The 27519-nt window shown below is 44.8% G+C and overlaps 2 protein-coding genes across 7 annotated transcripts in view; one reads left to right on the forward strand and one right to left on the reverse strand.

The window, feature by feature from the left end:
* Positions 1-1154: 1154 nt before the first annotated feature.
* On the forward strand, positions 1155-20350 carry esr1 (estrogen receptor 1). Of its 6 annotated transcripts, none has more exons than XM_064340520.1 (9): positions 1155-1380; positions 2510-3105; positions 4665-4864; positions 5666-5782; positions 10704-11015; positions 12716-12854; positions 15081-15214; positions 16373-16556; positions 16838-20350. In XM_064340520.1, the coding sequence occupies exons 2-9, from the start codon at positions 2630-2632 to the stop codon at positions 17028-17030; spliced, it is 1755 nt and encodes a 584-aa protein (XP_064196590.1). In that variant the 5' UTR covers positions 1155-1380; positions 2510-2629; the 3' UTR covers positions 17031-20350. The 6 variants fall into 6 exon arrangements, with proteins under 6 accessions (XP_064196590.1, XP_064196591.1, XP_064196592.1 ...); XM_064340521.1 differs by having other exon boundaries at positions 2560-3105; XM_064340522.1 differs by having other exon boundaries at positions 1157-1380; positions 4668-4864.
* The window catches only part of LOC135258055 (nesprin-1-like), a 161438-nt gene continuing 153648 nt past the window's right edge, over positions 19730-27519 (reverse strand). The window contains exons 146-147 of the mRNA XM_064341253.1: positions 26459-26517; positions 19730-21513 (exon numbers count right to left, since the gene is read on the reverse strand). Coding sequence (XP_064197323.1) covers positions 21270-21513; positions 26459-26517 — 303 coding nt within the window. The 3' untranslated portion in view covers positions 19730-21269. The remainder of the gene's footprint in view (positions 21514-26458; positions 26518-27519) is intronic.

The raw sequence follows: 27519 nt of genomic DNA on the forward strand, positions 1-27519 counted from the left end.
TCGCCAGAAAAATAGACCATTACAAGGGTTGTTTTTAAATGAATGGCACATATAAGCAAACCTGTGGTATATTTTCCTCAGATGACCACTCTACTTATTAATATTTATAACTGGCATCTATTCTGAGAACCTTTGATCGGTATATCCACAATATCCATGTGTCCAAATCACCCCACAAGGAAGTTCTTGGAAAGAATTGGAAATCTGGCGCCTTGCCGTTTTTTTTTTTTCTTTCTTACCAAACTGCGGGCTTGTCAATGATTGAATGAATGATGAACTCGGAAAAACAAATATGCTTCCAGTGGGGAAAACAGATCAATTAATTCTGGTGACATGAAGTACATGAAAAAATGTACTGTCTATATTACTATGTAATTAATACAAAAAATATTGGTTTAGTGTTATCACTATCATAAAAATAAAAAATAATTTTTTTTAATTTATGGGCTTTTCTCAATGTACTTTTTAACAATTGCAGATGTTAATGATACAAAAGCATTAATAAAATAAAAAAGGAAGAAAACTATAAATAAAAGCAAACACAACATATATACAAAATAGGACCCACTGAACTGCAATAGTGAAAGGGGTCTGTATTAAAGCAGAGTCTTTAAAAAGCCTAGTTTAAACGGTTGGGGTTTTTTAAATTTAATTTCTAATTTTTTTTTTTACGGTTTAGAGTCTTACCAGAGTATTTATTTTATCTGTTTTGGTCTCTAATGTTTTTTTTGGAAGAACAGTGTACAGAAGAGATGCAGATATGCCGCTCTCCTCCGAAGGTACCCCTATAACACCACACCTCCACAAAGCAACCGCTGCTTGGGCCGAGGGGCTTGTTTATCTTCTCTGTTCAGAACAACTAGTTATTTGGAATGACTATGTCAGTACAACAAGAACTACAATAAATATGGACTAGATATAATCTGACTCTTGCTATCTCTCTCTGTCTTTTTTCTCTTTTGCTTCAGTGTGTATATAAAAAAGAAGACATCTCTGATGAAATAGAAAGTAGGAAATGGCTTGACCACTTGCCTCAGGTTCGAAGGTAAGAGAGCTCTTCAAATACAGTGTTTGGGTTTTTTTTTTTTTTTTTTGGCAGTCAGGAAATCAAATGACCTCCTCAGTTATTTGCTGTGTTACTATGACCTGAACCGAGATACAGCACTGATCCTTTCATGAGTGTGTGTGTGTGTGTGTGTGCGCGTTTTGTACCTCTCTTCATCTCTTACACCTGCTGGAACTGCGCATTGAGAGGTTTCTGATAAGGAATACAACTTCAGAGCTGCATGGGGCTTATTCCACCAGATGAAGCAGAGAACCTAAAAAAATTTTTAAAAAACCAGCGCATGATTTTAAAAAACAACTAAGCTAAATATTGAGGTAAGTTTTTTTCTTGTAAACCACCAGTTTGATTATAATTCTGGGGAAACATCTGACACTTAATTTATGTGTCCTCTCTTTGTGAATCTCGTCAGTTTACAAAGATCTGGTTATGGGGAAGGGGGATCACTCTAGGCTTCAACAAAAGTGTTGAAAAGGGTCACGTTTCAAATCCCACAGTAAGATCTTAGTATCTGGAAGGTACGACAGTAAAGCTGTATAATTTTAATATCACTGCAGTACTCAGAGCATCAGTATTGTATTATGAAAGTATTTCAGAAAAACATTTTTCGTCCCTAAATTTAGCATTAGTGAATACTGGAAAAAATCAAAGTTATATACCATAAATATTTGTTTATTTTCGGAGAAGTGGGTGAAAAGTGAACAGAACTGTCACGGACATTCGACTGACACCCAGCAAAACATGACCTATCTGGTAAACTGCTTAGAACTCAGTCTGTCTCAATGCCTTGCAAGCAATCAAAGCTCTTTTTTGACTTTTTAATTTCAAATATACCACTTTGAGGACAAAGACAGTTATGAAACACGAGAAGCCGTACAATGCAAATTCAAACTGTTTGCAAGACTGGCACCTGGACACCCTCAGAGAAAAAATGGTTCTTTGGCTTGTCTCCATATGGGAACCTTTGTAGTTCTTTGTGGAACCCTGTGAAAGCTCGAAGGTGGAACCATTTTGCCTGACTAAGAACCCTTGAACTAAATAGGGTTCCTCTCTGGAGACACAGAGGAGCCTTTTGGAACCCTGTTTTTTCTGAGCGGGATACCGCACCAACAGTTAAGGGATGCAGGGTATTTCACGTTAGTATTGTAGGCAACGAGCAACGACATCATATTGCATCATTTCGCCTGCCCGTTGCCAGCTGCTTTGAATCCAGCAGGAACAGAGGGCTAACGTCCTTTGCCTAACTGCTGCAAAATTGTTTCAAAAGGGACTATTGACTTAATTTACAACAGTCTTGAGGGCCAGCGAGAGAATGGCGTCTTTTGTTGTGCATTTCGGTTCATGTGGGGGGGGGGGGGGGGAGAAAAAAAGAGAGAAATATTCCTTCTAGTTCCTGCTGTGTTCTGGTTTCTGTCTCTCTCTCGCTCAAAAAGAAAAAAAAAAAAGAAATAAAGAGGAGGAGCTCTTTTTTTTCCTCCCTTTCCTTTTGGGCTGAGCCTCGAGGCGGAACAGAGGCGGGGAGGAGAAGAAAAACAGGCTAAATCATGCTGCTTATCCGCTGTGACCATGGCAAGGCCGTCTTCTGCCCGCGCTCCAGGAACGCTGCCGCTGGGCAAGACTGAGGCGGAGGGCGAGCTGGAGGAGTCCGCCGGGTCGCCGGGGAAACCCGCGTCCGAGAGGGCCCCGGCCGACATGTACCTGGAGGAGAACCGGCCCGGGACGGGGACCGGGACGGGGTCGGGACCGGGTGCCGTGGCGATCAGCTACCTGGACGGCAGTTACGACTACGTGGGCCCGTCCGCCGCGCTCTATGGCGGCGCCGGCGTGAGCTACTACCCTGTGCCCGCCGCCGCCGCCGCCGCGGAGGCCCAGGGACCCGCCTCCGACGCCAGCCTGCACTCCCTGGGCAGCCTGCCCGGCAGCCCGCTGCTGTTCCTGCCCGCCAGCCCGCAGCTCTCCCCCTTCGTCCACCCCGCCCACCTCCCCGCCGGCCAACAGGTGCCCTACTACCTGGAGAGCACCGCAGCTACCCCTGTCTTCAGGTGAGCTCCAGGCGCCCCCCCACCCCACCCCCAGGTCTGCTGGGTCGTCCTCTGTTTTTTTTTGTTGTTGTTTGTTTTGGTTCTCACGAGCAGGTAGAGCAAACAGGCAAGCAAGCTGCTTTGAAAAAAAAAAAAAGAAGTGATAAAAAAGACGATAAAAAAGACAAGAGAGAACCTTCTTGGTTTTTCCATCTGGTGGATTTGCAGAAGGAGCCTATAGGGACTTTTTTTTTCAAGATTGCAAGTGAAAGGGGGTGAAAAGCTTGGTTTTGTGTTCTGTGATGTGTGCTGAGTGTTTGTGCATGTGATTATAAAACAACGTCTGAAAGTGCTGGTCTATCATGCAGCATGGGGAGACATGGGTGTGTTGTGTGCATTTGTCAGAAATCTGTTTTCTCCTTTTTTTAAAAAACTGTTTGTGAGTTACAGAGGAACTCCTGAATTTCTGATCATATTTCTAAAGGCAGTTTAATACAGGGCATGTTTTTTTTAATGTGGACCACAGTATCCAGAGCCACTGCGTAATTATATTTGCACGTTTGAATCGTGCCAGATCCCCGTCAGCAGGGCTGCACTTTATAAGCTATTATGACAGACATGGCAGCTGCTAAGTGGTTGAGTATGAAAATAACACAGACAATATAAATTCAAACTCGGTGTCAATCTGTGTTGAGACAAAATCTAAGCATGTATTAGGAATTACTGCGAGATTTAATTAATAAGAGTCATAAAACAAAGATTAAGAATCGTGGTTTCCACCCCATTGATTGCCTTCGGCGATGTGGAAGTTCGAATTGGTGAAATACTTTTTTGCGCTTTAACTCACACTCCTTGCCTGGAAATGGAAGCGGAGGGCATTTCATTTCTAAATATCGTCTCAACTTCGTGGCAGAAGCACGCGACACATCTCTTAACTCTGATTTGCTATATCGGTCCCAGAAATGCCTCGCGAGTAACGGCTTTATGGTTAGCATAGAATTACAGGTGGCTGGCGATGATTGGTCGTTGATGCAAAGTCGTTGGTCACTTGGACCATCATTAGTGCAATGACCGCTGCACACTCAACTCTCGTCCGGCCATTGTTCTCGCGTTTTATTTAGAGAGGCTACTTTTAACATACTCACAAACATGGTTGGGTAAAACAACGCTTTTCCAAGTATCAGTCGGGCTACTTGGGTTCATCTCAGTAAAAAAAATAAAATGTTTAACTCTGCCAGTTAGGCTATAACTTCACACCAAATTATTATATGGCAACTTACAAGGCAAAAAGGGGAAGCACCAAATAGGCGTGAAGAACGATTATAATGTAGCATCTGACAGTGTTGTAAATAACATTGCGCAATAAATTCCGAAGTGGTTGCGTTTGAGCAGTCTGTTTACGGATTTGCGGTCGCGAGCAAGCACTCTGAATGTTATCAGCAAGTCCGCCTTGTTTGTGCGTATTTTTTGGTTGTTTTAAAAAAAAATGTATTATTCCCCTAGGTTAATTTGACGGATAACTCTTGAAACAACACCATAAAAACAGAAAGAAAGAAAAACCACATGCTTTTTTTTGCCAGCAGGCAGAACATCGGGAGCAAAGCACAGACCATGCGGGACCAGTTCAACGGCGTCTCTGACAGTCAGCCGACCGTGGGGTCATCGGAGACAACGAAGGAGACGCGCTACTGCGCGGTCTGCAGCGATTACGCCTCGGGATACCACTACGGCGTGTGGTCCTGCGAGGGCTGCAAGGCGTTCTTCAAGCGGAGCATTCAAGGTATATCACCAAAGATATAGCCTACATGTGCCGACCTCTGTGTTTTTTACCGGCTCAAGCATTAGCTTTGTTTTGTGTTAAGGTTTGCGAACGTGTTGCTGCAGAATTCTAAAGTGTCCCGAAATGTTTCACGTGCACGAGGACTCCGTTACTCTAACAGCGAAAAACAAATTTAGCGTTTTGCATTGCAATGAAGATGAAGGACACCGCTTGTACGAGTGATGTTGTGACCTGTGTTCTCGCGGTCATTCAAAACAAATTGTGATGAACGTGTGTAAAATTGGTGGTTTAGGTGCACTATTAAAAATGTAAGGCTCCTCCAGCGACAAAATATAACTGATTACATTGCACTTTCTGAGTTAGCTCAACTTAGATTTTTTGCATTACAGAGCAACCATTAATAAGCTGTATTAACTTATATTGTACTGTTCAGCTAACAAGACTAAGAGGTCCAGTAAAATATTTGTAGTTTTGTGAACTACATTATATTACTCTATTCAAACACAAAGCCAGAATTACCAGGTTTTTGTACCTGGGAATTTTACACTGGGCCAACGTAAAAACAAATTGTGTTTTGGGGGGGGAAATTAAACTAGGCATGGCCAAACAGGGATAACAAGGATATTTGTATTCAGGAAATGAAATGGGTTTAAGTTGTCAGAAGTCTGTGGCTTCCAGGTTGTTTGTGAAGCAGAAACAACAGCCAGCGTCCCCTCCTAGGCAAATGTTGGGCATGTATGTGTTGTGTGTGTGTGTGTGTGTGTGTGTGCTTGTTAACGAACACGTTTGCCCCTTCCGCAGGTCACAGTGACTACGTGTGCCCCGCGACAAACCAGTGCACCATCGACAGGAACCGCAGGAAGAGCTGCCAGGCCTGCCGACTGCGGAAGTGCTACAAGGTCGGCATGATGAAGGGGGGTGAGTGCCAGCCAACAGCGCGGTAATCACAGCAATTATACCTGCCCCCCCCAGGTGGCTCATCCACCCTTACCCACCCCACTTACCCCTTCTTACCCACCCCCCCACCCCCCCCCCGTGGTCCTCGTTTTGTCGCCAGAGTCGCGGAACACCGTCGCCGCGATAACAAAAAAAGGCAGAACGCGGGTGGCGGCTCGGGCGTCATGGTAACCAAGGCGAACCCGCGAAAAGTTTCTTATTCTGGGCTCTCTGGGGTGGGTCGTCCTTTCTAATAAATTGGGGTTCAGTGCAAGTCATGCACCCGCGGGGCTGGTGTGGAGCCCCCAACCAGGCCAGGTAACTGGCCCCTGTCATTGCCCCAGGGAAGCAGGGTTTCACTGTGGCTGACTTAACCCCTGCCTCATCCATGGACAGAAAGGAACCAATCATGGAGTGCTTTGGTGACAACCATTAGATACATATTAGAGTGGTGATTGGTGGATACACTCTCGGGGGGGGGGGGAGGAAAGGGTCCTTCGGCTTGTCTCCATTGGGGAACCCCTTTTAGTTCTTTATGGAACCTTGTATGGTATTTGTAAAAACTAGAAGCTTCCAAATGGAACCATTTTGGGGGCGACATAGCTCAGGAGGTAAGAGCGGTTGTCTGGTAGTCGGAGGGTTGCTGGTTCGATCCCCGCCCTGGGCGTGTCTAAGTGTCCCTGAGCAACACACCTAACCCCTAACTGCTCTGGTGAATGAGAGGCATCAATTGTAAAGCGCTTTGGATAAAAGCGCTATATAAATGCACTCCATTTACCATTTTGCTTGACTAAGAACCCTTGAACTAGACAGGGTTCCTCTTATGGGGACACAGAAGAACCTTTTGGAACCTGTTCTTCTGGCAGTGTACATGCTGGCTTCCTGCTTTCTAAAAAAAAAAAAAAATCAACCTGGCGCGAGAATTGCCATGTCACAAACGCGCAGAAGCTGATGTGCATAATGGATTCTGCAGCGAATACACCGCACGCTGCAGCCCAGGTCCTCCACCACTTGTGCCGCTCGAAGCGATAATATGCTGTTCATCCTGAAAGAAATGTTAATCTCCAGACCTGCACAGTTGAGTTGAGCGTGGGGGGGGGGGGGGGGGTTCATTAAGTCGTGGTGAGCTAATCAGGCTTCAGGAGCTTGCAGCGGCGTTCTGCAATTAAGACCGGGGCGAGGGAGCCTCAGGAGGAAGGTAACCGAAAAAGGAAGAGCCCTGCTTTATCGGCGGGGCGGGGCCATCGGCCCGTGAAGCCGTGGGACAGCCACGCAGCGGCAGCAGCAGCGGTACACGTTCCTCGGGGCTGACCGCAAATCAGCAGATCACACTGGCCTGAAACCCGAAAGGTCTATTATTAGACTGCATTCCCATTAGAGCAGATGACTTGAATATACAAATGAAAAATAAATTAAAAAAACAACACATTACTTCTGCAGTCATAGTACTTGTTTACTATGTTATTTGTGTGTAGCATTTAATCCTTCTTGAGTGTCTTTTGGACATTAATAGCCACAAAATACTGCGTCTTCCATGTTATGGCGTGTTATTTTAAGAAACTATCAAATGGCAGCTTGTTTCCTGGAAAGTTTGACCACAAAGTGCTGTCCAGTCCTGTACGACGTGGATATTATTCCGCGTGTCTAGTCTCGGATAGACCTTTCCATGTAGCTCTGACGCGTTAAAAATGTACCTGCGGTTCTTGCCGACATTGCGCAGGTCAGCCAAGTCCTGTTAAGGTACGTTGTGGTATAAATCACATGTCCTCGCGTCGCTAGTTTTTAAATAATCTCCATGTGCTTAAAATAGTGCTGCCATTGATTCTGAGCTTGACCTGTCACTTCAGTAAAAAAAAATAAATAAATAAAAAATTCACCCTTAAAAGATTCAGGTAAGGACCTGCAGAAGTTCTCATTCACACATTCCCCTTTCACTTTAAAAGGCTTTCGCCTTTTGTGAAGGTAATGAAGTAATAAGCACTTTCAGCGCAGAGCACCGCAGTCAAGGCTTAATAAGAAGTCAAATAGAAAAAAAAAAAAAAAAAATGCAATTACTTGATTTATTTTTTCCCCACGTGTCGCTGTGACTCACGCTTTGACTCCATGAAGCTTTTTTCAGGTGTTTTAAAAAAAAAAAATTTTCTTATTTTTTTTCTCCCTTTTTTCTTCCAGTTGACTCTGAAAGGTCCTGGCATGGCACCTTATTAGTCAGTCTCACCCCATTAGAGCACAGCGTGTGCCCGGTTGCCTCCGCGGCGTATCTTGTTAGCAGGTGAATGCCAGGGAGAGCGGGCGTGCATTTTGCTCCTTAGGTTTCAGAAGTTTAAAGTTTATGGGCTCTCGAGGGGGGTTTGGGGGGGGGGGGGCGGGTGCCCATATCAGCCATTATCTTGATGCCCTGATGAAGCCCGTAGACCGCGACAGAATCCCGATCTTTCACCAGAGCGCAGAGCAGGCCCACGTGTGGCGGCGCGTGATTGGGTGAAGCGTTTGCACAGCGGAGGGAGGGTTTCGGTCTCCAGGGCAGCCCCTGTCTCATCGTGCACTAGCCACTGCGGTTCGACTGCGTCAGCTGCGGCTGCGCAGCTCAGCTGCGTTGACTGCAGTGAAAAAGGGAGCAGCCGTGCGCCCCGGTGCATGCGCAGCAGAGAATGGAACTGCGATGGGGGGGGGGGGAGGGGGGGGGTACGGCGGGGGGATTCCAGTTCTGGTCGGGCTACTTATCTTCCAAACAGTTTCTAGGAAATTGATAATGACTGTTGTCCCACAAGTGAAAGTTTGGAGGATGGTGGGTGGGGGGGTGGGGGGGTGGGGGTATTCTTGTTGATAAGCAGTCCTCAAACATTCGTCCTTTTATTCCGAGGACATAGAGTTCTGTAGCGGCGGTAGCTGGTGCCAGATACATGATATGGCCGAGGTGTCCGATATGATTTCGTCCTTGGGCCTCGTGCGCGCAACACACGATCCCTCCCGTTCGTTCTCATCCTCGTGTTCTTGTATTTGTGCGTTTCTACGACATTTTTTTGTGCGTTTCTGTACCCGCATTATAGAAACGTGCACGGTTTCTGCGCATTCATGCAGCGACCCAAAAATAATATTAATATCTTTTTAAAAATTTGTAAGTTGTTATGCCATTCAGACCTTTGCGGTCAAGTGCAATTCACGGAAGAGAGTAAATTGAAGTCACGATACAGAGAAGTACGCTGGGAAAAGCAAAGCAGGGTATTGCTAAGAATTATTCCAATTTGTGCATCTTCGTAATTATATAGTACGTTCCATAGTAACCTAATTAGTAGGCATGGAAACAGTAATCATGCTAACGGTCAGACCAAAATGGATGTCTATAACTGTCACAGTTATTCTCTGCAGAGACGGAAATTACTTTGTGAGAAAGCACCTTGCATTTTTTCCAAGCCATTTCGACATGCAGTAATGTTTCAGGAGACTTTAAAGCACGTAGCCAATATACATTACACAAGGTAAATGTGAATTAAAAAAAAAAGAAACTTAGAAATGAGATTCTTGTCCTAAGATTCAGATTGGGGGTGGGGGAGAAACATCCCCAGCACTATCGCACAATAAGCACGCAGGTGTTCACTGCAAAGTGTGTGGCTCGGAAGTTTTGGAAAGGAAAATTCCTCCTCCTCCTCCTCCTCCTCCTCCTCCTCCTGCGTCACCGTTTCGGTACACATTCCTAATAAATCAAGTGGGGCAGGTTTAACGGGATATGGAAAAATCTTTTGGGGGGTGGGGGGCGGGGGCAATAACAGAGACTCCTAAGATAAACGGAACTGCTTGGGGAGGCACAGTGAGTCCCTGGAGGAACAGACCTCCATGCAGAGGGGGGTGGGGAGACATCACGGGCTTAGAATGAGATTCATTCCAGATAATCTCTCTTCTTGCACGGGATGGCGGGGGACAGGACTTGGCGGACGTGGCCACGGGACCCAGCGCTATTCTTGACCAAATAATGAAAACTAAATAAATGAAATAAAAATTAAAAAAAAAAAATGAATACAAACTTCTGACCGAGATCTGAGAATGCAGAAGTGCTCGGCAGATAGAATGTGCATGGTGCACGCCTGACTGAAAATATTTGCGGAGGTGGGACGGCTTTAACGATCTGTGGGCTTACGGCCAGGAGATTGCAGGTTTGATTTCCCTGGCGGGGACACAGCCGCTGTGCACTAGAATGCCTTGCCTTGCGCAAAATGCTTCCGTGAAAAATACACAAACTGCATAAGTAAGTAATCATACAAAATGTACGCAGTGTAATTTGGCCTGGATGAAGGTATCCACTGGAGAGACCGTAAATTAAAAAAAACTATTGTTTGAAAATAATATTGTCAGTGTTAAAACTCAACCATCATGGGATCCCGAAGGCCCCAAGCATGGTCTGCTGGTTCAGTTTAACCATCTGATGACACGTTGAACTCACTTTTGCTTATTTATTGGATCTGAGTTGGAAGCAGTCTACTTCTGTGGCCGACCTGGGCCAGGTTGAGGATCCCTGGTTTGTAATGGTCACATCCTTCAGCTTTCTCTATAAGGAAGGGCTGCCCAACCCTGTTCCAGGAAATCTGTGAGCCTGTAGGTTTTCACTCCAACCCTAACAAAGCATGCCTCATTCAACAGCTGGAGCAGGGCTACCCAACCCTATTCCTGGAGATCTACTGTCCTGTAGGTTTTCACTTCAACCCTAATTTGGCAACCATATTCAACCCCAACCTGATTTGACTAATTCGCAGCTCAACAGAATCTCTAGCTGTTGAGTGAGGTGTGCTTTGTTTGAGGGCTGGAGTGAACACCTACAGGACGCTAGCTCTCCAGGAACAGGGCCGGGCAGCCCTGCTCTAAGCTATAGCCTGCCCTGTGTGGCTTAGCGATGCCCTGTCTCTTGCAGGACTGCGTAAGGACCGCGGGGGGCGCCAGCTGCTACGGGAGAAACGCAAAGAGGCGGCGCAGCAGGAGAAGGGCTACGCCGACCTGGTCAGCCCGCCCCTGCAGGCCCCGGTCCCGCTGGCCGGCGGCGGGCGTGGCCTGGCCGTGCCGGTGGACCAGGTGCTGCCCCTCCTGCTCAGCGCCGAGCCGCCCAGCATCTGCTCCAAGCAGAAGCACAGCCGCCCCTACACCGAGGTCACCATGATGACCCTGCTCACCAACCTGGCCGACAAGGAGCTGGTGCACATGATCGCCTGGGCCAAGAAAGTACCCGGTGAGGGCCTGTGACTGGTCCACTTGTGACATCACTGATGTCCTTTGTGACATCACAGATGCCACAATGGGTTACTGAACCTCGCAGATGTCACAGTGGGTTAGTAACATCACAGTACCAATCAGATATGCAGGCAGTGTTCTTTCTGACCTCTACGTTCTGACAATCCGTGGGGTCCATTTCAATGATTCTCTTTGTATTGGTTCTTTCATAGATTATTTCAGATTTGGCTGTTAAATAGATAAGCATGTGAAAGTATCATTGGATTGTTCCAGATTGTAAACATCCATGCAAAATTCACCAGGGAACGACTGAAGCTGCCTTTTGAGTTCGGTTCAACTTATGACCTGACTTGTGATGTTCCTCTCCATACTAAAAATACTTAACACTGTGCGAGCCTCGTGTACTTTGCCAAGACAAAAATCTGGGCCTCATCATCTGCACAGGAAGTTGTTAGCCTGAGAACAAGGCACACCTTTGTAACCGCGGCATGCTGAGTTTTTCACTGTAATGTGCAGTAATTGCAGTAATCAAAATGGGCAAAATGCGTTGCCTCTCCTTGTCGAAGAGGAGACCCACGGCAGAAAACAGAAGGACTGATAAGTGATGTCACATCCTGTCAGTGCTCAGAGATAAAGAATGAGCTCCCAGAAAATCATATGCAGAGTCTTCCGAACGTACGGTAACAACAAAGTAAAATTTGTTATTTTTGCTCGAGTACATAGCGAAAATAACAAATTTCATAAAATAAAAGCTGTTTGTCCATACTTCTGTTTTTGCTGATTTTGTGTTGCAAAGGCAGTTCCCCACCTGGGATACCTGCAAACTCACAGTTACAAGTCCAGCTATCCATTATCTATTATTCATTGTCATATCCATTATCTGTTAACCATTATCATGGACTGCTACTGACCTATTCCTGTTTTGCACGTGGACGGCTGGTGCATATCTGACTGGGGGGTTGTGTCTGACGACACTGCGTGTCTGTTCGGGGCATGTGATAAATAACGGTGTGTCTGATCATAACTTTTAGCTGAGGGCATCTTGTCTGACCGCGGTGGTTTATCTGACCGTGTTGTGTAAGACCACACCGAGTTTCTTGCTGTGCTGTCCCCGAGTGCACCATTGTTGCCTGCCATGTGACATGCATTTCTGACCACGCTTATTTTTAAAAAGTCGGTCTCAACAAGGATTTTATTCTTATATTTAGACTTAGAATCTTATTTATATTACTGTTTTGCTTAATAAGACAAATAGATTGCCAATGAGGTGAGACAGTTTTGAGAGAGAAAAAAAAGATTGTTAGTGGTTGTGTTTCTGATTGCTGGTGTTTCTGACTGTATGGTGTTTCTGACTGTATGGCGTTTCTGACTGTATGGCGTTTCTGGCTGTATGGCGTTTCTGGCTGTATGGCGTTTCTGACTGTATGGCGTTTCTGACTGTTTGGTGTTTCTGACTATATGGTGTTTCTGACTGTTTGGTGTTTCTGACTGTTTGGTGTTTCTGACTGTATGGTGTTTCAGACTGTTTGGTGTTTCTGACTGTTTGGTGTTTCTGACTGTTTGGTGTTTCTGACTGTATGGTGTTTCTGACTGTTTGGTGTTTCTGACTGTATGGTGTTTCTGACTGCATGGTGTTCCCGACCGTGTGACCTCTCTGACCGCGTCGTTCCCGTGACCGTGTTTTTGGGGGCCCCGCAGGGTTCCAGGAGCTGACGCTCCACGACCAGGTGCAGCTGCTGGAGAGCTCCTGGCTGGAGGTGCTGATAATCGGGCTGGTGTGGCGCTCGATCCACAGCCCCGGGAAGCTCCTGTTCGCCCAGGACCTGATCCTGGACAGGTGAGAGCGCACCTGCACTGAGCGTGCTCCGGCTGGGCTGGGCGTCTGAACTCACACTCATCGCATCTGCACGCCCGGCATCTACTGCATTGTACCATAAACGCATGAACCCGTTTTGAAAGTATAACGCTAAATATATTTCACAGCTGTGTAAATATGTTGCAATGTATGTAACGGAGCAATAATCTGTGTACTGCCCAGACATTGCATGGAACATGCTGAAAATATATTGACAAAAAAATAACTTTATAACTGTATAAAATATATTGCTATGTTTATGTTGATATATTTTTTAGCACGTTCCATTTTTGCATCATGGGTCAGTTAAAAAAAAAAAATTTTCGGTTCCTCGCATGGACAAAGGTACCTGTGTTTTTGGTGTTTTCGGTCGTATTCCTCCCCCAGCTTCGGTTCATTTCGGTGTGTAAACTGCAGAGTGTGTGTCTCATCGTGGCGTCTCAGTACATTGCGTGCGTTCATGTGTTCCTCGTCCCCCCTCGACGTGAGTCACATCCTCAGAATATTTTTCTGCAGGCAGACAAGCAAATAAATCAGTGTTTTCGGCAAATTATTTTATTCTTCGGTGTCATTAAAAAAAAAAACGGACATGCGTGGGATCTCATCCACGCTTGTATGACTCATGGCCCGGAACACGTGCGCCCTTTTAAAAAATTAAAAAATTAAAAATTAAATAAGAAATGTACGAAATAATTTCCCTGCGAGTTTGAAGATGTTAAAAACTGTATTTCACAGAGCCCTGAAAAAAGAGAGAGAGAGGGGGGAAAAAAACAGCGAGAGAGAGATAGAGAGAGGGAAATGAAAATTTGGCCCTCTCATTTTCCTGAAGAACAAAGTTCTACTTGGCTGCAGCACGGTGAAAATTGAATTGAAATGGCTCTCCGGAAAATGGGCCAATCACTGCCAAGGAGTTTTCCTATCTTTCTACCCAGATGATAGTATGAGAGAATTAATCACATTGTGGCCCAGAGATGCATGTTCTGCGGGCACAGTGTGGGGTTCCCATGTCTCTCATTGTTTAGCAGGCTGTGCTGAACCCCTGCCCCATATGCCCCCCCCCCGTGCCCCCCCCTCCCGCCTTAATGCCTTTAACCTTTTTCTCCCCGTTTCGACTGCCCACTCAGCCACGCGGCGCGGCGCGGCGCCCGTCGCTAACCCCCATTGTCGATTTGGTCGGGCTCCGCGGTGCTCTGAACGACTGCTTCCAAAAGAGTGACTTTGCTCTTTTCAGAAACGGCTCACTTAGAGCTCTTAAGGAGGGACCACCTCACCGGGTGACATTTCAATTATGTAATTACGTAACGATTCTACTGGAGCTAAAAAGGCAAACTAGAATGAAAAAAAAGAGAGAGACAGAGGAAAAAAAGAATGATTAAAAAGGATTAAAATGGGTTTTTTTGAGTGTGAGCAAGGCCTGACAGGTGTATGTTTGAATCCTGGACTTACACGAGGTTTAATTAACCCTTTACGGTGCAAGATCACTAATATGTCACGAGAATGTTCTTCACTGATCATTCTAATGCTGATGTAACGATCACTGCTGGCGACTGAAAGCACTGGAGTTCTAGAACACCGACACATTCCAAAAAAAACTGACACTTCAAAGGGCTAATCAGGTTTTTGTTGTTGTTGGAATCCAGGTTTCATAAATCACCTCAAATACCTTATGTTTCTTTCAATGAACTGATGACCTTTCTATTGTTTGTCAATCATAATGCAGATATTGCAGATTTAAGATGTCTCTTTTTTTTACCTTTTGGTGGCAAGACTTATATTTTATTTTCCCGTTTTATTTTTTCTATTTAAAAAAAGAAAGGGAGTCGGCAACCTCCCTCTTCTCTCGTTAATTTTTGCATCACGTAAAGAATGCTGAGAGAGGGGTAAGAGCGCCTGTGTTTTTGCTTTGAGGTCAAGCCACTTCGCTTCATAGATAAATAGATGTTTTTTTTTCTCCCTTATTTCCTTTCCATTTACTTGGCTCTTCCGGCCACAATTTTCTCTTGAGGTACAGTACACAGGATGGAATCGACGATGCCCCAGTCATTCTCCGGTTAAACTGGGAAGGCAATAAAAGTAATTCTAATGCCAGTCGGCACGTGCTCTTGGACGGGAAGCTAAACGGGGGAGTTTTTCGGGCGGAATTGGAACGTCGCCGTTTGACTCCACCCCCCCCCCTCCCCCGGTCCCCCCTTGCTCTGTGTTCTGCAGGAACGAGGGCAGCTGCGTGGAGGGCATGGCCGAGATTTTCGACATGATCCTCGCCACCGTCGCTCGCTTCCGCGCCCTCAAGCTGCAGTCGGAGGAGTTCGTCTGCCTCAAGGCCATCATACTGCTCAACTCCGGTGAGCCGGGCCTCCCGGATCTGTGGTTCTGTATCGCCGGGCCGAACACAACCCTTCTTAAATCGAGTGACTCCGCCACAATGCGATTGCTGCTATATGTTTTTTTTTTCCGTTTTATTTTAGCTGTGCGTTCAGGGTTTGTGCATTTAAACTTTTTTACATGTGAAGCACCTCATGGACCTGGCTTGTAACTAACTAACACTAACTAACACTCACTCACTCACTCATTCACTCACGTTTAGCAGTCTGAAGATTGTCCACAAGGGGGAGCTGTTAGCACTCATGGTGCTTCGCATCAATGACACTCCGCGCCCTTTTTTTTTTCCCCGTCAATGTTCAACAATTGAACGTTCAACAAATCAACTGTTGCACATTGACGGGAAAACAAGGGCACACAGCGTAATGCACAAACCCCCACAGCTGGACTCAGAAACACAGCCACGTGTCATTGCCGTTTACGCAAGTTTACCGACCGAACTGGCGAACGTGATTCGTGAACAATGCGCAGGGGCGAATGTCTGCAATCAGCACGGAATCCACCCGATTTGAGGGGTTGCATCTCACTGGAGTATTTTACTTATCTGTGTTCATCTGGGTGGGGGATAACTGCACCAGGGCTTGCTTCATTTCCTGCGCTGTAGAGCAGTAGTTGGTTGGGGAGTGTCTTGACCTAGAAACTCAGGTTTAAATTACAGTACTCACTAAATTTGGATCACTGATGGGGACTGGGGACTGAGCACCAATGCTTTCAGATTGGTTCTCCTTCTACCAAATTATCCTGTCCAGTATCTCCTACAGTTTTGGAAATTGAATACACTGCAATATCCATTGAACATGAGGACTTTCTTGTTTGTGTGTTATTCATTTCCAGTGGTTTTCCGGATCACACCATGTAAAGAGGAGTGAATGTATTAATAAACATTCAATTAAAGATCTTTAGTTGCTAAAAGATAACAATGCCTATTAATCATAACAAGGGGTCTAATTAATCTTATGGCAAGTTTTGGCGAGTATTGTGTTATGATGAAAAGCAGTGCAGAATGATGTTCTTAATGGATTCTTTGACTCATTATTCCTCCCATTCCCTATCTCCTTCTCCCCCTCTTTCTCTCTCTCTCTCCCCCCCTCTCTCTCTCTTTCTCTCTCTCTCTCCATCAGGTGCCTTCCCCTTCTGCACCAGCTCCGTGGAGCCCCTGAATGACAGCTTTACGGTGCAGTGCATGCTGGATAAAATCACGGACACCCTCATATATTACATCAGCAAGTCGGGGCTGGCGGTCCAGCAGCAGTCTAGGAGGCAGGCGCAGCTGCTCCTGCTGCTCTCGCACATACGACACATGAGGTGAGGGAGGGACGGCGCAGCGCGCTGCCGCCTCACCATGCACCATGCGCAATGCAATGCAGCATAAAGCAATGCACCATGCGCAATGCAATGCAGCATAAAGCAATGCAACACAGTGCACCAAGCAATGCAACACAGAGCAATGAAACACAATTCAATGCAACACAGTGAAATGCAGCACAATGTAATGCAATACAGTTTTCTTTTAACACATTAAGTGACACAACTTTGAAAACTTTTTTTGAATGAATGAATGAATGAACATCTCTCTCTCTCCACAGCAACAAAGGCATGGAGCACTTGTACAGCATGAAGTGTAAGAACATGGTCCCGCTGTACGACCTGCTGCTGGAGCTCCTGGACGCCCACAGACTGCACTCCCCCACCTGGGTGGGGCGGGCCAAGTCCCCGGGGGAGAACGGCCCCGCCCCTGTGACATGCCACATCCAGAACAGCCTCAACGTGGGGTCCTAACACGTCCCCACAAACCACCCCCCCCCCCCTCCCAAATTCAGCCAATGACCGCTTCAGGTGAATTGAGGTTGTGGCTCTCTCTGGATCTCTCGTCTTGAGTCGGGAACAAAAAAAGTTCCAAAATAAAGGTCCCGTAAGGAACGGCTTTTTCACCTTTGGGCTGCTGCAAAACAAACCTCGCAAGGGCCGATTTAATTTCACGAGGCGCACCGCGAAGCGCATTTCATTTTCGGAGATGTGATCGCGTGTTTTTAAAAAAAAATAAATAAATAAAAAAAGCTAATTAGGGAGCGCAGCTGCGCCGGCGGGCCGCCATCGTATATGCAGTGGGACTCCGGGGGCAGGGGGACGGTCTGTAACTGTGTCTGCACTGTGACATCCTCCCACGCCGCTGAGTCACAGCTCCGCATCGCAGCCAACCAATGAAAAGGAGGCAATTAGCGTCCTGTAGATTTCTGCTGTATATTCCAGAAAAAAAATCTCTGGGTTTCAATCTAGACAGGAAAGTTTACCATCAATACAAAAAACATGCAGCATAAATATATAAATATATATATGTGTGTGTGTGTTTATATATACATATGCATAAAAAACACGAGTAGAAATATATACTACTGTGTTTAGACATATATTAACAAATATATATTATATATATATATATGATAAAATATTTTAAATGTACTTTGCAGTATAAAAAAAAGTTAATTTTATTTTGTATACTTGAATATTTCAAATTTAGAAAGATATCACATTACACCCCTTGAATTAGAGAATTCTTGTTGCTGCTGTGTACTGACATATTTATCTGCCATCTTAAAAGTGTAAAATATATTTAAAAAACAGTTTTAAAAAAGATTACATTTGGAAGTGCCTGCGATGGTCGACTGCCATAACAGAGGCTGAGTAGACTGTTTAGTTTTAGGTTCACCGGAGGACAAATAATTGAACAGGAGAAACTGTGTACTTGAATAAATAACCAGAACCAGAAAATTGTAAAATTAGGTTTTTTTTTGTTGCTTTCTGGATTTTATGGCTCGTGCAGCAAAAACTGAAATCAAGTCCAACATATTTGAGGAAACAAGTTTGGACAAAATGTGAAATTTTTATTCGTTTTTTTTTCTCTGGAAATTATGATTTGAAGTCCGAAAAGCTATTTATATTTACTTATTTAAGGCCTTTTCACAGCGTGACCCTTGACCTTTTCTGTTTTAAAGTGTATCCAGGTATGACGGAAGGAACACACAAATCAGCTTCTCTTTCTTCAGCTTCAGTATAGTGCTTAAAAAACCCCTATTTTTAACAAAACATAAAATTAATGCATATTTAGGTTTACATGTTTTCTAAAATGTGAAAGCTTTCTTGACTTCGTGTATGATCACAGTGTTTTCAGTGGGGGGTGGGGGGGAGATATTCTATTCATAACAAAACGGCTTTCAAAAAATTTTGTGCGAAAATATATTTACCCATCCGCGGGACAATGCATGAAAGTAATTAAGACTGTAGATCTTTCTTTGTACATTCTGAAGAGTTTTTTTCCCTACTAATGAATTGGCTTATTCCAGCCTGGTCTTGTGGATCTCTTTATGCGAGGTTGAAGTTCTCCTGCACTTTTAACTAAGTGGTTCAGTCAATCCAGAACGCTCTAGAAATTAATACTAAAATTATTAACACAAATTAGAACGATGTATCAGGAAAGCAACTCACATTGGCTACTTGTGGTCTTCGCAGAATATGTATGTTCAAGGATGGATTTTTATCCAGTGTCTTTACATGCAAGTTAAACGCATTTTTTCCCGGATTGGCCAATGTTGCACGGTGTACTATTTCAAGGAAAGCTGTACGGTTTCCTTTGTTCTGTGACTAAAATTACTCATTTCCTCCCTGAAGTGCATCATCAGTACAAACCGAGTCTGCAAAGTGAAGTGACCTTTCAAAAAAAAAAAAAAAGTGGAATTTTAAAAATAATTCTGTGTTCTTTTTTTTAAGCCGAGTGATTGGATGACAGTGTGGTTGTGAAGGTTACGGTACTCAGCCTATCAAACACAATATAACGGGCTTTACCAGAGATGCTGGCGCTAAAAAAATTTCAAATGGCATACATTGCCTTTGTTTGAATGAGTTAAAAACTCAAACTTGGCTTTGACACCCAAAACCGGTAAGGCAAGAAGTCTCCTTCTGTTTGTTAGTACTTTGCGTCTGAAAAACCAGCATCTTCTTGAATTTTTGAATTGCTTTCCTCCATTATGCATTAATTTTGATATTTCAGTGAAGGCAAACTGTCAAATGACAGCATCCACAGGCCGAACTGCCCCTTCCTGTCCTCCCCTTTTGGGTCACATGACACAGGCTTTGGCACAATGAGGTACGAAATGGTTTTAGCAGAATAGTAACCCATGTCACAATATGAAATGTGAGAACTCATTTTTTTGTGGATTTCTGTACACTGATGCAAGAGAAAAGGTTTAAAAGCTAAAGCTTATATGTGAATATACCTGTGCTTATCTGGAAATGTATGGTATCGCGTGTACATGGGCTGGCTTGTGGCTTTATATTATATATGAATATTGAGGACCTTATTATTTTTTTAAGTGCCTTACAATTGAAGTGACCAGAGGCTTAATGAGGGAACCTCTTTGTATTGCAATTCACCAGCAAGCTCACAGTTAAGTGGTTCTCCATCGATGAGCCTCACAGATAAAAAAAACTAAACAAAAAAACAAAAACGTGTATGCCTGTTTTCTTGATTAACATGAATGCTTCTTTAAAGTTGTTTAAGGAAACATTTTTTGCTTCGCACCTGTGAAAATAAAACTCTCCTTGAGACAGGCAAACGCTTACATAATGTGAGTTTTTTTTAAAACATTATGCCCTGCTATGAATAAATGCGATTAAAATGAAAATGTGTTATTCTGGACTCCTGATGGGAACCTGTCCACATTTATAAATATGTTATTGTAATGAAATGTGTGTAATTATATATATACATATTAATTCATTGTAATTTTACAACTTATGCCATATACCATGACAATAGCATCAATGTTTGTATCCATGACACAAACTGCAGTTAATATGTATTGTAGGTTTTTATTGTAGGCTACTTCCTGATAATTGCCTCAAGGATTGTCGAAGTATAGCCAGAAAGTATCCACCAATCACCGTTAAGAGTCGTGTGATATTGATTTAAAAATACATGTGTATGTGTATTGTATACCATGAGCAACATGCACTCTGTATACTATAGGCTACATGTGAATGTGCTGCATATTTGTATGGACGAAGTTTTATTAAAGAATTTCATGGTTGAATATGATCATAAACGGTATTCATTTGAGTTTATATTTAATAATTTTCTACATCACCAAAGTAAAATAAAAAAAACAATCATGAATACATTTGCATATTGTATGTATGTGTATATTAAATGCAAACAAAGTTCTTGGGTCAGCATTAGCAAACTGTACATAGTTAAATAACCTTTTTCATCATTTCCATTTTTTATACATAGCATCATCACGCAAAATCCAGTGAATCTCAATTTGCACATCCAGTTATGATCATTATTAAAAACTAGCCTTTCGAATGTACCTGCTCACAAGCTACCGGTGATTGTTCGCTTTCAAAGCAACGATTACAACTGCATGCCAAAAGGAAAAATATAAAAAATAATTGCCATATATAAGCTATTTAAAATGTTATTTTACAGATCATTAAATTCATATGAGTGAGTTCACTTTTTTAATACTTAAAACACTGATGTAAAAATACTTTTCTTCACTTAAAAGGAAGACATCATAGCCTCGGACCAGAGCAACACAAGAGCCGTATCTAAAACAGTGCTTACGTCAGTGCTATCCAATATCGTTAATGGACACTCTTCTTCTCGCGCCCCCGTTTTTTGGTATGTGAAGGAGGCTAGTAATTTCATTTCAAATATTATTTTTTTTTTCCCCATCTCGCAATTTTGACGTAGGCCACAGCAAACCCGCGAGTGCGCCGCGCTTGATCCTAACATCTACGCAGATCGATTAAAACACAAATAGCAGCTGTTTTCCGCTGTACAAAGACACAGCACAGTTCGACTTTGGCTACCGTTGTAAATAGTGCTTCTTCTTCTTTTGCCGTTTTCACGGAAACTCGAAAAAAAAATAACAGTTACGACTGTTATAAAAAAAAAAGTAAAAAATAAACCGTTGGGTCGGTCGGCGTTTTTTTTTTTTTTTTTTTTAATTTCCGCTTTCATATGGGCGGCGGGCCGTTGGTGTAGCGCAGCATGGGGTGGAAGGAGCGGGCGAAGTTGTTGGAGTGGGTGCAGCTGAAGTCCTCCTCCGTCATGGGCACGAGGCAGGCCAGGCCGATGATCAGCAGCAGCAGGAGCTGGAGGGGCAGCGCCGCGCGCAGCACGCGCAGGAAGAAAGACGGTCTCCGGGGCGCCGGCTGCGCGTCAGAACGGGAGGAAGCGGACCCAGCGCCTCTGGGAGACCTGCTCCGGACGACACGGGGAAAAAAAAAAAAAACACACAGCGGCCCCGCTGCTCGTTAAGACGCCGCTGACGGCGCAGGACGCCCCGGCCGGTGAGTCAGACTCCCGAGGCCCCCGCCCTGCGCTCCAGCAGATGCCCAGCAGTTCCACAGCACTGGCTGCGACACTCACCAGCACAGTAACTACCCACAAAGAGCTGAACTTATCTTTGGCTTTACACATCAATGCAGCCATTATTGGGTTTTTTTTCTGCAGTCATTTTCTGCATCCATTTTAGCTGTTACGAATGATCTTGCATTGGCTCAACAGTTTTCATCTCCCTTTCATTTTTTTTTTTACTTTTTTGGGGATTGTCTTAGATGCCTGTGATTTAACTCCCAAAACAATCAATCATTCTCTCTCCCTCCCTTTCTCTCTCTCAGAATAATTATTCCCTCTCAATATCAGTCCATCCATCTGTGTCTGTCTGTCTTGTTTGTATGCACACACAAGCAGCACAGCATTAACAGAAATAGTCACATAGTTGGGCCTGTATAGGACTAGGCAGGCTGAAACTACGTAGGTGGGAATTCACAACTGGGGTTTGGTGGCTCAGCCCAGATAAATGGCATTACCCTGTCGGCATGTCGTTTTCACAATTTACAGTTACAGCAATTTGGGCACTTGAGAGAAGCTTTTAGCCGAAGCGACTCACAAAAAAGGTGCATTTAACACAGCAAGCAAACCACAGGAAGGCTGAGAGCTAGACAAAGTTTCAATTATTTATAAGGAGCCTGAACTCTGTCTTCTGTATTAGTGTCCCGTGTGGGAGGCGGGGAGTTAGCCTAAGCGGCAAACTTTACTCCCGCAGACAGAGCCAAGAGGAGGCGGAGGAGGAGGAGGTGGGGGGCGGGGAGTATTATTGTCAACACTGCAAAAAAACAAAATAAAAAAGTAAATCTTAACAAGTCTAAGTTTGTGTCTTACATTTAGAGTTAGAATTTCTGTTACTTTTTTTTTTGCTCAAGACAAAAGATTGCCAATGAGGTGCGACAGTTCGACTCGTTTCAAGATTCCACCAACGTAAGGGGTGAGACCATTTCCACTCGTCAAGCAAACGGTAACATTAATAAGCTAAGATTTTCCACTTGAGGGGGGAAAAAACACAAGTCGAGACAGCGAAGGCCTCGCTGTTCTCTCCTTTCCCCACATTACTCACTGCTGTGGGCGAGTAGGTGCTCCAGCTCTGGAGCGGGTGTGTGACCGGCAGTGGAACCAGCGCCCTTAACCGCAAACACCCATTTTAAGCCGTCGGTCGAAACTTCAGTTTTATCTGCGCGTTATGCCTAAGATACGCCGAGGACGAGTGGGAAGGGGGGGGGGGGGGTTTCGAAGACCTTCTGAGGGTTCTTGGAAACTGAAGAGCGAGGCGGGGGGGTGGGGGCGGTAATTGAATTACCGCTTCATTGCACTCAAACAACATAATTTAGCCTGCCGAGAAGGGTTTTTTATTTCGGTTGCTGAAGTCTCATTTAAAATAGTTCCTCTACTCTCAACGCCATTTGTGGTGTAATGGGCGACGGGGAACCGGGCTGGCAACCGGAAGCTTGCAGGTGCCATTCCCCTCGGTGGGACGCTGCCGTCGTACCCTTGAAGTGAAATGTCAGATGTATTTTTGTTTTTTTTAAGGTTGTGTACCTAGTTCTAATAATGAACAGAGCATAAGCTTGGGGGGGTCAACTTTTTAAGGAGCCACAGTGGTTTGGAGGAACACAGATGGATACGAGGAAAAGGATGTCAGAGGTTTCTAAAAGGAACACGAGGGCGAGATCTTGATCTACCTTTTTATATTTCCTGAAAGCTTTCCTAGAGGTTTGGCGGGGGGGGGGTTTGGAGGTGGGGGCGATATTTTGGTGGCAGTCGGTCATGGGGTTGGTATAGGGGATAGGAGTAAGGAGGGGAGGGGGGCACCACGGCAGCCAATTACGTGAACGACTCTCCGTTCGGTCTCCATAGCAACCTTGTTACCTCACTGGATTTTCAATTTTCGCCCCAATAAGGGTTTAAGTACCGGCCGCTGAGACGCTGCTTAGCTCTCGCAACGGGGAGGGGAGACACCTGTGGTCATCTTCAGCTGCCAAAAGCCCACCGGAAAAAAAATTACCCCCCCCCCAAATTTCATTCCCACAAAATTACCTTTAAATATGTAATCTCATTTCAAATCAATTTACCAACCTGGCCAAAGCCTAGCCTCTTAATCTATAAAATAATCAGCAACCTACCATTATTTCTAATACCTGGCAAGCCAACTTGTGTGTAGAACCGCATGCAATTTCGAGGAACAAATTTTCTAGTCCTCTTCGAAGCAGAAGCGCGTAGAAAGCTTCCTTATTCGTTAGCGCGCGCAGCGCTACGTTGAAGACACCCTCCAGTAACTGGAACCGCTTTGTATACATTAAATGAAGCCTCAACCGTACCCAACATAGACCCCAGTTCGGTTCTCCTGTTGTTCCAATGCAAGATCAAACCAAGCGAAGCCTGTCAAAGTTAGCACAGGCTGATTTGGATTAAGGACTGTAAACAGACTCAAATCTCTGTGGCCGCTAAATATATTTTTTACATGATAATACAGTAGTGTATACACCTTTTAAAAACCCTTGTTACAGGAAAAAAATGAGCACCATTGTCTTTCGGATGAACTGGATCTGCTGTAAAGTGCATGCTTGCCAGTCCAAGGAGTGCAATGTTTTGTTTGTTGTTGTTTTTTTTGTCAATCAAAAAACAAAATAACAGGAAGCAGACAGGCTTGGACGTGCAGTGTTAGAAACCGTCAGCGACGTGCTGTAAATAGCTGACAGCTGAAATGTGAGTATTTCGCGAAGGTTTTTTTTTATAAAAATATATTTTTTATCTTTTGTGTCAGTGTTACCACTCAAGCGTAGGAATAAACAAGGAGCCCTAAGGGGAAGTTAGCACAAGTCGTAGTGTTAAAAGCTCCCGGTGATTTTCTCTCCTCTGGTCTAAAGTTTCTGAGGTTGGCAACAGGATCGCGCTCATCACCTCCCTTGCTATAATATGCTCTTCTCTCCGTCACATGCAAACTTTTTATACGCCACCTTCACAGGGACTGCCACTGTTACTAACATCCGTTCGCACGCGTGGACGTCGCGGCAATGCAACATTATGAGGTAGAATACAGTAATTCAGTTAAAAAGCTCACCGGGCCAAAGCATCGCACCGGTGGACGCGAGATGGCTTCCTAAGAGGGCGCCAGTCATAAATTATGAGACGTGTGTGTCACGCAAGCGTTCCTATGGCAACGGCGGCAGAGGGTTATTTACATGTGAGGTAAAGATTCGATAATCGCTCACAGACACCTCCGCTAACGCTTGATAATTAATCAGCTTTTTTTTTCACTCCAATAACACGTCTCCTGAACAGGTGGCGTCCTCTCTGCTTGTGCGACGCGAATGCTATTTACATTCTGATCGGTGGGTCCTGATCTGCGGGGAACGCGTGCTGGGAAAGACTTCTGCCGAAGGTTCCCAAAGATATGCCTGTTCAAAACTAACCTGTCTGGGGAATAGGAGATGTGACCCCCCCCCCCCTGTATTTTCAGAAGCTCCCCCCAAAAATTATATATTACGCTCGACCACAGTATACAAAAACAGTGTGTGGTAGTGTTCGGGAAGTGACATATTGTCTACCAAACCGACATGTTCATACATGCACATTTTACACTTATTACGCCACATCATAAATATAATACTGTATTCACTTGCTCCTTACTTAACACTCAAATTTCTTAAGGCTGAACTGCGCGGATTCCTAGCATCGATTTCACGAGGGCCAGATTCTCAGGGGGGAAATTCAAATTCAAATTCAATCGTCATAAAATCCCCAGCCATTGAGCCAGCAAATTTAATATGGAAATCGTGTTTTGGCCAAACTCAGGTTTTTTTTTTTTTTTTTTTTTGGAAGGTGGGAGGTGGGGTAGGGGGTAGGGTGAGGGGGTGGGGATGGGAGGGGGGAGGGGGCAAGGGGGAGGGGGGCGGGTGGGGGAATTGGGGAGGGCTTAGATCAAAGTGCACCCGGTCACTTCACAAAATGAGACCTGAGAGGCAATGCCCACATGGCAAATTAGGAGAGAACAGGGTGGGTCGTTAGTAATAAAGAGGAAGTGATGTCACACATGAGCGATAGAGATAGATAGAGAGAGGGAGAGGGGGAGAGAGAGAGAGAGAGAGAGAGAGAGTGCGACTGCTGTTGAAACATTGTTCATTGCAGACACTGCTGGCTTGGCAACTAGGGAGAGAATTTCAGAAGAAAAGGAGCATTAGAACTCTACCGCCACCTAGTGGGTTAGAGGAGCACTGCAGGACTTTTGTCGCTGTTGTTGCTGTTGTTGTTGTGGTTGTTTTAACAGGAAAGGAAGGACAGACAAGGGCTTCAAGCGCAGTTTGGACGGCATTATCAAGCAGCCAAGGACAATGGAAGCACAGAAAGCCTACGCTCACTACAGGGCGATGGAGATCTTTGTTTCCAGAATCAGCAGATTACTCTCTGCATGTAACACCTAGGCTTCTAATGTAGCGTCTAGAATTGTAGAAGATGATGGAATTCATAAGCATGACCCTGATTGGTCCATATATACTCAATTCTGAGATGCGATTGGTTGTTTTAACGGACCCTATCGCAATGGGGCCCGTGTTTCCTGAGGCTTGTTTTTGAAGTGGCTGGAGAGATGCAGTTGCCATGGGGGCAGAAGCATGGGCGTGGAATGTGGCATGTATCAAAGACTGACTCCCCGGTTCTGCCGGAAATAGCAAGTGGGGTCGGAGAGTCGAGGTTTTGGAGGGGACGGGACGGGGGGCGGTTCTGAATTGGGAACACCCCCAGATCATTTTTGGATCATGACTTGAGTTCCATTATCTTCCGGGAGTTCTAGAAACCAGGAGAAATGTACCTGCGGAGTGGGCGGCTGACAGAGGGTCCAGGCTGAGACACACTACATTTGCCCCGTGGCTGTGTGCAATGAACAGGGAGTAAAGAAAGAGAATGTTCAGTCCAGGCAAATAAAGACAAGCTACCGATGAAAGAAACAAACGAACGAACAAACAAACAAAAAGACAAACGAAACAAACAAAAAAAAAACAAAACAAGAAAAAAGAGCAGCAACAAAATCAAATGAGGGTGACAGGTATCCCAACAAGGGGAGCAAGGAAACTGGCTTTTCAAAGTGCACTGCTGCTTCTGATTGGATGCCAACAGGGCCTTGACCTTGTTCTGATTGGATGCCAACAGGGCCTTGACCTTGTTCTGATTGGATGGTGTGGACCTCAGTCTCCAAATCTGTTGTGGTATGTCTTATAACAGCATCACTGATAATGGCTAGTGCAGTTAGGTTCCAAAAATGTGTTACACCGTCAGTTTAAGAACTGCGTGTGCCTTTTTTTTTGGCAAAGTGATTTGACACAATATGTCAGCTATTAGAACTGTGTGTTCTTTTACACTGACATTCAACAGCAAACGATGTGCGCTACAGTGAAGTGGAGAAAAACATGCCTTTAAAAAGTGAATCTAAAATTCAAACTTGTGATTTGGAACGGCATTTTCGAAAACCATCACTGCAATGAAATGGCCTCTTGCTTGAACGTGGGGGTGGGGGGGGGGAATGTACAGAGCTAAGCCGAATGGAATGATGGTTTTACCAGGCCGGAATCAAACCAAAACTCGGGCCCCGATTGGCCAAAATCAGCACCGAAGCCAATCAGCCTTATTAAGCCAATCAGGCTCATTAATGATTGACAGGGCGGGCCGTACGTCTTGATTTAACATCGCCCTGGCAACGCTCACTGTGTGAGTAGCCGTCAGGCTGCGTTGTGCAACTGGTTCTCATTGAAAAGCCAGTATTCCTTGTGCATTTCACTACAAGGGTCTAACAAGGAGCTAGGGAATGTAGCAAAACCAGTCTTTTTTTCTTTCTTTTTTAAAGACAAAAGAGTTTACAGATGTACATATTGAACA

This window comes from Anguilla rostrata, chromosome 6 (genome assembly GCF_018555375.3).
Source record: "Anguilla rostrata isolate EN2019 chromosome 6, ASM1855537v3, whole genome shotgun sequence".
In the NCBI taxonomy this organism is placed as follows: domain Eukaryota; kingdom Metazoa; phylum Chordata; class Actinopteri; order Anguilliformes; family Anguillidae; genus Anguilla; species Anguilla rostrata.

Coding starts and splice junctions, on each gene's coding strand:
- esr1 (XM_064340520.1), top strand. CDS start 2,630: ATGGCAAGGCCGTCTTCTGCCCGCGCTCCAGGAACGCTGCCGCTGGGC. Junction 4,865..5,665: donor CTTCAAGCGGAGCATTCAAG/GTATATCACCAA, acceptor CCCCTTCCGCAG/GTCACAGTGACTACGTGTGC. Junction 16,557..16,837: donor TCGCACATACGACACATGAG/GTGAGGGAGGGA, acceptor CTCTCTCCACAG/CAACAAAGGCATGGAGCACT.